General features: G+C 36.8%; 1 protein-coding gene across 6 annotated transcripts in view; it reads left to right on the top strand.

Moving 5' to 3' along the window:
- Positions 1-13,063, top strand: part of NBEA (neurobeachin) — a 798,235-nt gene that overhangs the window by 217,380 nt on the left and 567,792 nt on the right. For all 6 annotated transcript variants that reach the window (XM_036455167.2, XM_036455161.2, XM_036455163.2 and 3 more), the window contains 4 exons: positions 4,803-4,884; positions 5,131-5,254; positions 6,550-6,742; positions 8,756-9,763. In XM_036455167.2, the coding sequence (XP_036311060.1) occupies positions 4,803-4,884; positions 5,131-5,254; positions 6,550-6,742; positions 8,756-9,763 (1,407 nt within the window). The remainder of the gene's footprint in view (positions 1-4,802; positions 4,885-5,130; positions 5,255-6,549; positions 6,743-8,755; positions 9,764-13,063) is intronic.

Raw genomic sequence — 13,063 nt, 5'->3', positions numbered from 1 at the left:
AAGGGCATGTACCTTGGTTGCAGGCACATCCCCAGTAGGGGGTGTGCAAGAGGCAGCTGATTGATGATTCTCTCTCATTGATGTTCCTAACTCTCTATCCCTCTCTCTTCCTCTCTGTAAAAAATCAATAAAATATATTTTAAAAAAAACCTGTGGTGACAATAATGACATTTTAGAACATGTCGTTTTCACAAAGTGAATGTCCAGTTAGGATAAGGACTATGTCACTGTGATCTTTAAAATTCTAAATCTAGTAGAATACTTGTAATAGAATAAATAACAAATATTAAAGGACAAAGTAAGTTAGGCTTTTATTTTAGCAGAATATATCAGACAACATTGCTTAAGTTATGAAAATGTAAGAATGCTAATTATTATATAAACTAAAAAGTTATTAAGAAAACATCCCTGTCTCCTGGTTTTCTGAGAATTTATTCTTGAATCTCATATACTAAGAAGTGAGTTAGCTTTAATAGACTCTTCTTTGAAATTACACAAAGCTATTTTTATACAACTAATTTTGAGAATTACATTTGCAAAATATGTCTTAAATTTCATTTGCTTTATTTTATATTTCACTCCATATATAAATTATATTTGTGTTTTCTTAGTTATTTTTAGCATGCTTCAGAATTACTTGTTAGATTTTAAAATATGTCTTCTAGTGAAAAAACTGGACTTTTTAATATTCTTATAGATCTCAAGAATACTATTAGACACATTACTTAATTAGGTATTGTGATATTAATGTCTCTTTTTATAGGTTTGGGTAAAATACTTTTCTTTACATCGTATTCCTATAATTCAGTTAAACAGTGCAGAGACCTCACAGTGTGGGATCTTTAAAATAGTGATTTAATTTCTTGTTTTACTTAATATGCTAAGCAAAATAAGATATAATTATTTCTTACAGAAATAACTGATTTTTAAATGTATATTTTTAGTTACTTTGTCTTTTTTTATGAGTATAATGGTTATTGAGCACAGATTTTTTATAAGAAGGTATTCAAGTTTAAATCTTTTTTTAAAATAAGTATTGTTCAGATTATTACAGTTGTACCTCTTCTCCCCCTCCCTCCCTGTTGCTCCCCTGCACCTGGTTTCCACCCCACTCTATGCCCTTACCCCCCCTCCCCATTGTCCCCTTCCATAGATATTTTTGTCCAATCTCTTCCTGTACCCCACACGGCCCCTTCCCCTCGAGAATTGTCAGTCTACTCCCTTTCTATGCCCCTAATTCTATTATATTCACAAGTTTATTTTGTTCTTCAGATTTTTTAATCACTTGATTTTTAGATTCACTTGTTGATAGATACATATTTGTTATCACTTGGTTGTTCATAATTTTTAACTTTACCTTTTTCTTCTTCTTCTTAGAGAATACCCATCAACATTTCATATAATACTGGTTTGGTGGTGATGAATTCCTTTAGTTTTTTTCTTGTCTGTGTAGCTCTTTAAATGACCTTCAATTCTGAATGATAATTTTGCTGGGAAGAGTAATCTTGCTTGTAGATTCTTGCTATTCATCACTTTGAATATTTTTTGCCACTCCCTTCTAGCTGCATAGTTTCTGTTGAGAAATCGGCTGATAGTTGTACAGGTACTTGTGGTGTTTCTCTTTTTTCCGCATCCCACACAGAAAAAATGACTGGTTCCTGAGGGGAGGAGCTGGGGATTAAGAAATTAGAGAAAGAAAGAGAAAGAGACTAGACTAGAGGCAGAAATAGATTCATAAAGCTGGGAGCTAGGTGGGTGCCATCTCTCTGATGGAGAGACAGTCACACTCACCACAGACAACACAGCATATTTATTGGCTTCCAAAGGGGAGTTTAAGGTCAAAAGGACTTTCGAGTGTGCCCAGATCCTATTCATCAAAATCTGGGTAAGCTCCTTATTTTTTGGTACAAGATTTAGCATATCAAGACCTGGGTGAATCAAGGTCCTATTTGTTCCTCATTCCAAGCACATGGATTAAGAAATTAGTACTGATAACTGGATTCTGCCAGTGCCCTCGGGCTCAGCTGATCAGAATTAAAACAATGTCCATGTGCCTTCTTAGGTGGCTCTCTACAGGTACTCCCTTTGTAGATAACTGTTTTTTCTTTTGCTGCTTTTAAGATTCTCTCTTTTGTCTTTAACCCTTGGTATTTTAATTATAATGTGTCTTGGTGTGGTCCTCTTTAGATTCCTCTTGTTTCGGGTTCTCTGTGCTTCCTGGACTTGTAAATCTATTTATTTCACCAAGCAGGGGAAGTTTTCTGTCATTATTTCTTCAAATAGGTCTTCAATATCTTGCTCTCTCTCTTCTTCTGGCACCCCCATAATTCGGATGCCGGTACACTTGTCCCAGAGGCTCCTTACTACACTATCTTCATGCTTTTGGATTTTTTATTTATTTGTTTTTTTGCTTTTTGCTTTGACAGATGGGTGTTTTTTGCTTCTTTGTATTTCAAATCTTTGACTTGGTTCTTGGGATCCTCTAGTCTGCTGTTGGATCTCTGTATATTATTCTTTATTTCAGTGCATGCTTAATTTCTGATTGGTTCTTTTTCATATCCTTGAGGGTATCACTATATTTCTCAGAGGTTCCTAGAAGATTGTTGAGTAAACTTATAACCAGGGTTTTGAACTCTATATCCAGTATTTTGCTTTCATCCATTTCTTTCATTTGTGACTTGTTTGTCTCTTCATTTTGGCTGCTTCCCTGTGTTTGGTAGCTGCTAAATCTCCTTGAGTTGACAGAGTGGCCTTGTGTGGTTGGTGTGCTAAAGGGCCTAGAGTCTCATTCTCACCAGTCACCTGAGGTGGATGCTCTTGGTGCACCCCTTTGTGGGCTGTGTGCACAGTCTTGTTGTAGTTAACCCTTGATTTCTGTTGGTATCACTGGGAGGAATTGACCTCCAGGCCAATAGACTGTTTTGACCAGCTGTGTCTACACTGGAAGATCTGTTGTTCAGGAGACACCCTTATGGGGCAGGACTTGCTTCAGGGGGGCTTTGGTGCTCACTGAGTCTGCCCCTTGAGTGTGTCTCTTATGGATGTGAAGTGTAATCTGGTATGGTCTCACTCTGACCACTGGGTACACTGGCTCTTGGAACTCCAAGGAGGTGCAAAGTCAGCCACTGTCTAGGGCTGCCCATCAGGAGCTACAGGGACATCTGCAGATTCCTCCTCTTTGTACAAGGATTGGAAGTGCTCGGATGAGGCCCAGCTGTGAAGGAAAGCCTCTGCTGGGAAATAATTCCATTTATAAAATACAATTTAAATGTAAATGCTAAGGTAGGTTTATGTCTGTAAATAGCATATTTATTCAGTTACCTCAATGCACTATTATTTTCATGCATGCTCTTATATGAGACACTAGTCTCATGTAGCTATTAAATACTTAAAATGTGGCTAGTTTTTATATCAAGTCAATGCCTTTTTTATATACATTACTAACATAACTAAGTACATTTCCTATCTTTTTTTTCTTTTTTCAAAAAAATCTGGGGAGGAAAGTAAGAAAAATGTGACCTTTAGATGTAAGCGTCTTTTTCTATTTCAAAGGGATCGTTTATGTCTCTTTTTTTATAATTTACTTTCTTCATCCCCAATTTTTGCAATATAACTAATTCAACTTACTTTTATAGTTTTTGTACTTTAATATAGGCTGAACTATTTTGGGGGGGGCCTTGAACTATTTTTAATTCAAAACTTAGCATATTAAGCAAAACAAGAAATTAAATCACCAATATAAATACCTTTACTCAATAAATAAGTGGAAATAATAGGGGCGCGGGGGAAGGAGTACTGTACTCACCAAGATTTTGTTAGGGGAAAAATTACTAAATGTTTTAGAATTGTTCTTTCCTTTATTTGGTTAACTTTTGATATTTTACTATTGTTTGAAAGAAGTGTTTAAAACTATTTTGTAAATAATAATGAGCCACATATTTTATTTAAACAATTTTTCTCTTATAGCCCTTCTGGGGTGGCTCTGGTTGAGCATTGACCTATAACTCAGAAGTCATGGTTTGATTCCTGGACAGGGCACATGCCCATTGGGGCATGCAGGATACAGCCGATCAATGATTCTCTTTTATCGTTGTTTCTCTCTTTTTTTCTCCCTTTCTCTTTGAAATCAATAAAAATGTGTTTGTTTGTTTTTTTAAAGAATTTTCCCTATGGCTTTTCATTTTGAGTTGGGACCCAGGTTTCAGACTTGATTTTATTTATTTATTTTCTAAGTTTAAAAAATTAATGTTGACATCAAGAGTCAAATGTTTGCAATTTGCATCATAATATATTAAGGATTTATGCTGAAAATGTATTTTAAACAGAAGAAATTCTTTTATTTACTAATTAAGTTTTTTTTCCTATAGATACTGATCTTTGTTTTTGTCTTTATAATTAAGAAAATAAAAAACAAACAAAAATTGAAGAATCCATAGTTTAGAACACATGTGTCAAACACAAGGCCCGCGGGCCAAATCCGTCCCGCCAGGCCTTGCAATGTGGCCCGCACCGCGCTGTCATCACTGCACTCCGCTGCGTTCCATCACAATGACAGTTTATGACTGTTCAGTAAACCATTCGGTCCGCGATTTAGGCTGGATTTTAGATTTTGGCCCCTTCTCTGATTGAGTTCGACACCCCTAGTTTAGAAGTATGTAGAATACACTAGAAGACCATTTAGAAGAGATATTTCTCTTAATTTGAACAGAACTTACATACTTTTAAAATTTTATGTAAGTATCTATTTTTCTTTTATGTTTTAAATTATTTTACAATTGAAATTAAAATTCTTCATCTTTTAGATATTGACAGAGCAAGTATGTACTCAAGTTGTACACAAACCTCACCCAGAACCAGATTCTACAGTGAAAATTCAGAATCCAAGTAAGCAAACAGCAATTTTTTTATTTTAATGAAATAGTAACATGGTAATATGTCAGACTAAATCACCTTTTTCCCAACCATCTAAATTCATTATGGTGCTTACATAGTTCATAACACTTGAAAATCACCTACCATGGTGCTAAGTAAGCCTTTAGTTGAAAAATCAGTAAATAATTTTTGATTGGAAGATATGATGTAGTTATAAATCTATACTATGCTTTTTTTGTTATTGTTGTTCTTTTACAGTGATTCTTAAGGTAGTGGCAACTTTGTTAAAAAACTCTACACCAAGTGCAGAACTGATGGAAGTTCGTCGTTTATTTTTATCTGACATGATAAAACTTTTCAGTAATAGCCGTGAAAATAGAAGGTAAGCAATTGGAATACTATTACAAAAAAGCAACAAGTGTATTCCATAATTTACCCCAGTTCCTTTTCTTTATTTTCAATCTCTTTTAGAGAAAAAAAAAATTCCAATCTTTTCCACTTTTCTAAATCTATTTTTATCCTCACCTGATGATATATTATTTTTCCCATTAATTTTTATAGAAAAATAAAAAGAAAAGGGTGGGGAAGGACGAAGGGAGGGGGAGAGGGAGAGGGAGAAGGAGAAGGAGAGGGAGAGAGAGGTGGGGAGAGAGAGAAGAGGGGGAGAGAGAGAGAGAGAGAGAGAGAGAGAGAGAGAGAGAGAGAGAGAGAGAGAGAGAGAGGAGGGAGGAATCTACGATTGGTGGCTGGTTGCTTCTCTTACTGGGGCTGGGTGTGGAACCTGCAACTAAGGTACATGCCCTTGACCCATAATCAAATCTGTGACCCTTTGGTCTGTGGGCCAATGCTCTAACCACTAAGCAAACCAGCCGGGGTGCTGAACACTTTTGATCAGAAGACATTGCATGTTTCTTTAATATAATCTGCAGTTAGCATACTTTTGCTTATATCAATGTTTTTACTTATATGGTTATTATATTTTAATTGAATATATGAATATATACCCACAAAACATATTTTTTAATTAATTGAATATATGAACATATACCCACAAAACATATTTTTAATTGAATATGTGAATATATACCCATTAAGAACATATTTTTTTATTATTTAAATTGCACTGTTCCTTTTGGTGCTTTCTATTATCTATCACCAATAATAGTTTTAATTAGAATTGTGTTGGATAAGCTCATATTCATCCATGCTTTTCCTGAATTTGTCTGATAACTGGTAGTTACCATGTATTTTTAAGCTGGTTACCTAGGACATGGAGCCATAGTTGCTGCCTGAGTCATTAATTTAACAAATATCGATTTTCTGGTGGGTATAAAGCACTTTGCTGTATAGATTGTCTTGTATACAGTCTTAGTAGAGCTTAGTGGGAAAGAATAATAAAGCAGTGGTTATTTTACAAGATATAAGTGCATGGTGAGTGCTGCAGGTGATGAGGTAGTAGAGAAATAATAACTTAATGTGACTGGGAAAGTTATGAAATTAGTTTTAATAATAACTTAGATTTTTTTCCAGGTATAAAAATGGGAGAATGCTATTCCAAGTGTAGAATATAGAATATGCAGAATGATTGTACCTTGGTGCAGTTTTCACTATCTAAATTTCAAAATAGTAAATTCTAAATAATTTAGATGTCTTTAATGAATATATTTTTTTCAATAGATGTTTATTGCAGTGTTCAGTATGGCAGGATTGGATGTTTTCTCTTGGCTATATCAATCCTAAAAATTCTGAAGAACAGAAGATTACTGAGATGGTCTATAATATCTTCCGAATTTTGTTGTATCATGCAATAAAATATGAATGGGGAGGCTGGAGAGTCTGGGTGGACACGCTCTCAATAGCACATTCCAAGGTAATAGAGATTTAGCATTTTATATCATCTAGTTTTCATCTGTAGGTTAATTAAATGGCAATAAATGCTCATTTGGTGCCCTCTTCTGGGCATTTTCCATTAAAGCCAACTCCTCCTTCCCAGTTTTCTTTCTTTTCTGTTTTTCCCCCCTTCTGTTCATACACTATTAGATCTTTAAGTTTTATATATCATTTGATTGAAATCTCAGCTTTATAAATTAGGAATTTTAGACCCCAAAGGTGACTCCGCATATATAGCAGATCTGAGAACTTGAGACTGAGCCAATTGCCCTTTTTAAAAATAAAACATACCTAAGAGTATTTTATGGATTCTACTTTTTAAGACTTTAAAAAAGCAGACAGAAGTTCTTTTTATTTACAAGTAAATTATAAATATTTTAAAGTGTTTAATTTTAGTGCTATCTTTAATTGTATTATCATTTCTTTATTTTTAATCCTGGAAATAAACATATTTATATTTAAAATAGTATCTAATCTTTGGTAGAAGGAAGACAGTTTTCCAACTCCATTTTTGGAATTTGATTTTATCTTCCATAAAATAAAGGGATAATCAAGATAATCTCCAAAGGGAGGTGCACTACAAACTAAAATTTTCTTTCTATGACTTAATTAGAAATTAATATCATTTGTGCTACTAAGGAAAAATGTTTAACTTATTTTTATTTTTAGAAGAGCTTTTATTGCTATTAATACCTTAAACTTTATAATATAATATATTATACTAACAAATTTGAAAATACTATTTTATAAGAAAAGATACTGCATTTTTTTATTATAACATTATTACAAATGCCCTCCTATTTCCTCCCCTTTGCCCTCCTCCACCAGATATTGCATTTTATGTAAGATATTTATATATTCTAAATAAGTCTATAAAGTTTCAAATTAATATAGCCTATGTAAAAATAAAATTGTGATGACTTAAATATTTATAATTATATATATTCATAGATGTGTGTGGGTTTCTTAAAACAATTGTTGAAATAGGCACACATATGATTAATGAGTGGTGAAATCTGATCTAGTAATAGTATTGGGTCTGTATATTAGTCACTTCTTCAATTTAGCTCAAATAACCTCAAATATGTAGGAGTTCAACTGGCATATTAGGTAAGAGCAACACTGAAATACTTAACCTGTAAGTAAAGATCACTATTTAAAACATTAATATTGTTAATTTACCTAGCTTACTATTAATACATGCTGTGTTTGATAATTAAAATTCTTGGCACCATTTTCCTATTATTAATATAACTAGGGTCCCAGTGCATGAATTCGTGCAACTAAAAGGAACTGTGGGCCAGGAGGCTGCAGTAGGCACAGAGGTGGGTCTTAGCCCATCTTCCTTGCCCCCTCCTGGCCTTCCTGCCACCCTGTCCCTGTCCCTGTCTGCAGGAAGCCCCCACCCGCTGCTGCTGCTCCTGTGTGCTGATTGACACTGGCCCCGCTCACACCTGATGGTGCAGAGTGATTGGGGCCATTGCCAGCAGTGGGTGTTAGAGGTGGCTGCTAGCCCTGATCCCCTCTCAGGAGTAGGTGGAGGTGAAGAAGCCCTGAAGGGCAATCGGGAATGGCTGCCACCACTTGCACACACTGACAGCACTGAGTGATTGCTGCAGGCACCAAGCGCTGGCAGTGGATGCAAGTGGGGCCGGCGATGGTGCCAGCAGCAAGCGTGAGCAGCAGGGTGGGACCATGGCATGTGAGAGCAAACAATTTTCAATAACCCTCAGAGGCTCGCCCTGATGACAGTGACTGGCAACTGCCTTGGTCTGTCATCCCTGCTCACCTGCTCCACCATCTGATGCCTGCCATGTTCTGCGCATGATCCCTGGTGTTCAGCACACAACATAGTGACCAGTTGTTTGGTTCTTTGGTTGTTCTGCTGTTCAGTCTATTTGCATATTAGGGTTTTATATAGAGAGATTGTATTTGTATCTTTTATTTCTTGTTATATATAAAATGCCTTAAGGTTTTTTCCTTTGTTTCTAAGGTCACTTATGAAGCACATAAGGAATACCTAGCCAAAATGTATGAAGAATATCAGAGACAAGAAGAGGAAAACATTAAAAAGGGAAAGAAAGGGAATGTGAGCACCATCTCTGGTCTTTCATCGCAGACAACAGGAGCAAAAGGTGGAATGGAAATTCGAGAGATAGAAGATCTTTCACAAAGCCAGAGCCCAGAAAGTGAGACAGATTACCCTGTCAGCACAGACCCTGGAGACTTGCTTATGTCAACAAAAGTGCCAGATGATATACTTGGGAATTCAGATAGACCGAGAAGTGGTGTACATGTGGAAGTGCATGATCTTTTAGTTGATATAAAAGCAGAGAAAGTGGAAGCAACAGAAGTAAAGTTGGATGATATGGATTTATCACCAGAGACCCTCGTAGGTGGAGAGAATGGTGCCCTTGTGGAGGTTGAATCTTTGTTGGATAATGTATATTGTGCTGCTGTTGAGAAACTTCAGAACAATGTACATGGAAGTGTTGGTATCATTCAAAAAAATGAAGAAAAGGATAATGGCCCATTGATAACATTAGCAGATGAGAAAGATGATCTTCCTAATAGCAACACATCATTTCTCTTTGATAAAATACCCAAACAGGAAGAGAAACTTCTTCCTCAGCTTTCTAGCAATCACATTATTCCGAATATTCAGGACACACAAGTGCATCTTGGTGTTAGTGATGATCTTGGGTTACTTGCTCACATGACTGGTAGTGTAGACTTAACTTGTGCAAGTATAATAGAAGAAAAAGAGTTCAAAATCCATACAACTACAGATGGAATGAGCAGTATTTCCGAAAGGGACTTATCATCTAAAGGGTTAGAGTATGCTGAAATGACTGCTACAACTCTGGAAACTGAATCTTCTGGTAGTAAAATTGTACCAAGTATTGATGCTGGAAGTATAGTTTCAGATACTGAGAGATCTGATGATGGCAAAGAATCAGGAAAAGAGATTCGAAAAATTCAGACCACTACTACAACACAAGTAAGTTACCTAACATATGTTCTAAAAATTTATTAAATAGATGTTGCATTGTTAACATTAAAGAGGAGTAATTTCTTAACAGTTACACTATGCTTATATTTAATTATGATAAAATAGTATTTTATAGAATTGAATAGTATGGTAGTACATATTAAAGAAATTTAAAATAGCTGGATTATATTTCCAATTCTGTGTAACTTTGCTCAATCTCTCTGGGCCTGAATTTGCTTATATTATACTACAGATTGTATTAGATTAAAATATGGCCATTAGGGGCTCACCTAGTTCTAACATTTTATGACTCTGTGACTACATGTACACATTTTGTATTCAATATCTTCACTCTGAATACTTAGTTTAAATTGTTTTGTTGTCATTGTTGAAAGTATTACAGATATCCTCCCCCCCCTCAATGACTCTCTCCAACCTGCTCCCATCCCTCCCCAGCGTCAGCCCCAAGCTTTCCCAGCACTATTGTCTGACAATGGGCTATGCATATAAGTTCATTGATATATCTCTTCCCACACTCCCCACCCCCCCCACTGCTTCCCTCTGAAATACATTAGTTTGTTATATGGTTCAATGTCTGTTATCTTTTTTGTTCATCAGATTTCATATGTAAGTGAGAGCATGTGATACTTATCTTTCTCTGACTGGCTTATTTTGCTTAGCATAATGCTCTCCAGATCCCTCCATGCTGTAACAAAGGGTGAGAGAACATTTTTTACAGCTATATAGTATTCCATTGTATAAATCAGGCGTCCTCAAACTTTTTAAAGTGGGGGCCAGATCACGGTCCCTCAGAGAGCTGGAGGGCCGGACTATATGAACTACTAATTCCTACTGTAACACCTCGGCTGCGCTCACTGCCCAAAAAACCTGGCGGGCCAGATCAGACTCCTCTGAGGGCCGCATGTGGCCCGCGGGCCGTAGTTTGAAGACCCCTGGATAAATGTATCACTGTTTTTTAGTCCATTCATCTACTGATTGGCACTTGGGCTCTTTCCAAGCTATTTTACATAATGCTGCTATGAACATAGGGGTGCATATATTGTTTCTGGCTTCTTAGGATATATTCCTAGAAGTGAGATCACTGAGTTGAATGGCAGTTCTATTTTTTTATTTTTTGAGGGAACTCCACACTGTTTTCCATAATGGTTGTACCAGTCTGCATTCCCACTAGCAGTGTGCTTGGGATCCTTTTTCTCTACATCCTTGCCAGGAAAATGGACAGATTCCTAGAAAAATACAATCTTCCAAAACTAAAACAGGAAAAAGCAAAAAACCTGAATAGGCCAATAGTAACTGATGAAACCATTCTCCTTAAAAAGCAAGACAGAGTTGTCCACTTTCACCACTTTTATTCAATACTAGAGGCCCAGTGCACAAAGATTTGTGCAAGAATGGGCCTTCCTTACTCTGGCTGCCAGCACTGCCCTCACTCCAGCCTGGAGCCTCCTTTCCGTCTTCCCACACTGCCCAGAGGCCCGGAGCAGCTGGAGCCATGTGGAAAGCCTGCATCATTGCCATGGCAATGGCGCAGTCTTAACCCGTCCCAGGCTGCTCTGAGTCTGTGTATGCAAATTGAGCTGTCATCTTTGTTGGCTTAATTTGCATACTCACTCCTGATTGGCTGTTGGGCATCGTGAAGGTATGGTCCATTTGCATCTTTCTTTTATTAGTGTGGATAGTACCCAAAGTCCTAGTCACAGCAATCTGACAAGAAGACAAAATAAAAAGCATCCAAATTGTAAAGGAGGAATTAGAACCGTCATTATTTGAAGATGACTTGATATTTTATGTAGAAAACTATAAACACTCCACCAAAAATCTACTAGATTTAATAAATGAATTCAGCAATGTAGCAGGATACAAAATTAACACCCAGAAATCGATGGTAATTTTATCCACCAATAATGAATTCTCACAAAGAGAAACTAAAAAAAAAAAAAAAAATTAGATTAGATTAAAAATCCCACTTACCATTGCAAGAAAAAAATTAAGATGTTTAGGAATGAACTTAACCAAGTAGGTAAAAGATCTGTACTTGTAATTAATTTTAACCTTTTAAATTTCAGTCCCAGACCTATTCTGTGGATTATAGAAAAGAGGACTGGGAGGCCAGATTGAACTGATAGATGAAATAAAGGGGATGAAGGGGAAGGGAAGAAGGACATGTTATTTATCAAGTGCCTACTATGTTCCAGGCAATGTGATACATGTTTTCAGATTTAATCCTTACAGCAACCCTGTGAGGTATGCAATATGGCTGAGGAAATTTGCAGTTATTAGCAGTGAGAATTTTTTCTTACAACCACATGGATATAAAGTTATTATGAGAAAATGAAAGACTCTAAGGCCTGGTGGGGAGGAAATGTTAGTGCTTCAATTTTGGCCTCACCAAAGTAAAATGAAAAATGGATGATTTTTTCTAATATGGATTTTAATTATTGATCTTTGTGTTTTTAGTCTACTTCCTTATTTTCTAGGCTAAATAATTCCTTAGAATTAAGAGTTGAAAAAAATTTTTACCTTTTATGATTTGTTTTGTTGCTGGTCTCTGAGTTTTACAGAATTCACTAAGTTTAACATCTACACTAATAAAAGAGAAAGATGCAAATTGACCATACCTCTGCCATGACCACCAGTCAATCAGGAGCAAGTGTGCAAATTAACCCAACCAAGATGGCTGTGGCATGGAGAGAGCAGGAGACTTAGGTTTCCCCAGCAATGGAGGAAGCCAAACTTTCTGCATACCCTGGCCTGCCTTGGCCACCACTTAAGGCTACAAAGTTTTAATTATAGAAGATAAATAAATCCCAACAAAAATGGTGGCAGCCCTTGATCTGGAGAGAGCAGGAGGCTTGAGTTTCCCCCAGTGATAGAGAAAGCCAAGTTTCTGCTGCCCTGGCCTGCCTTGGCCTCCGCTTATGGCTACAAAGTTTCAATTATAGAAAATAAATAAATCCCAGATACCAGGACCTCTGCTTGGGTCGCCCTGGGGTGTGGCCAGCCTGTAAATTACCACAGGCCCCTTGTCCAGGCTGCTCCACGCCCCAAGGGAATCCCCACCCTGACATGGGATACCCTTCAGGGCAAATCAGCCAGCCCCCACCCATGCACCAGCCTCTATCCTATATAATCCTATCTAATAAAAGGATAATATGCAAATTGACCATCACTCCAACAAACAAGATGGCTGCCCCCATGTGGACACAAGATGGCCACCACAAGATGGCCAGCAAGGGTGGGCATTTAGGAGAGATGAGGCCTGCAAGGGAGGGCAGTTGAGGGCAACCG

Source organism: Pipistrellus kuhlii, unplaced genomic scaffold (assembly GCF_014108245.1).
Source record: "Pipistrellus kuhlii isolate mPipKuh1 unplaced genomic scaffold, mPipKuh1.p scaffold_m20_p_3, whole genome shotgun sequence".
Taxonomy (NCBI): domain Eukaryota; kingdom Metazoa; phylum Chordata; class Mammalia; order Chiroptera; family Vespertilionidae; genus Pipistrellus; species Pipistrellus kuhlii.
This window is presented reverse-complemented; position numbering and strand designations above follow the sequence as displayed.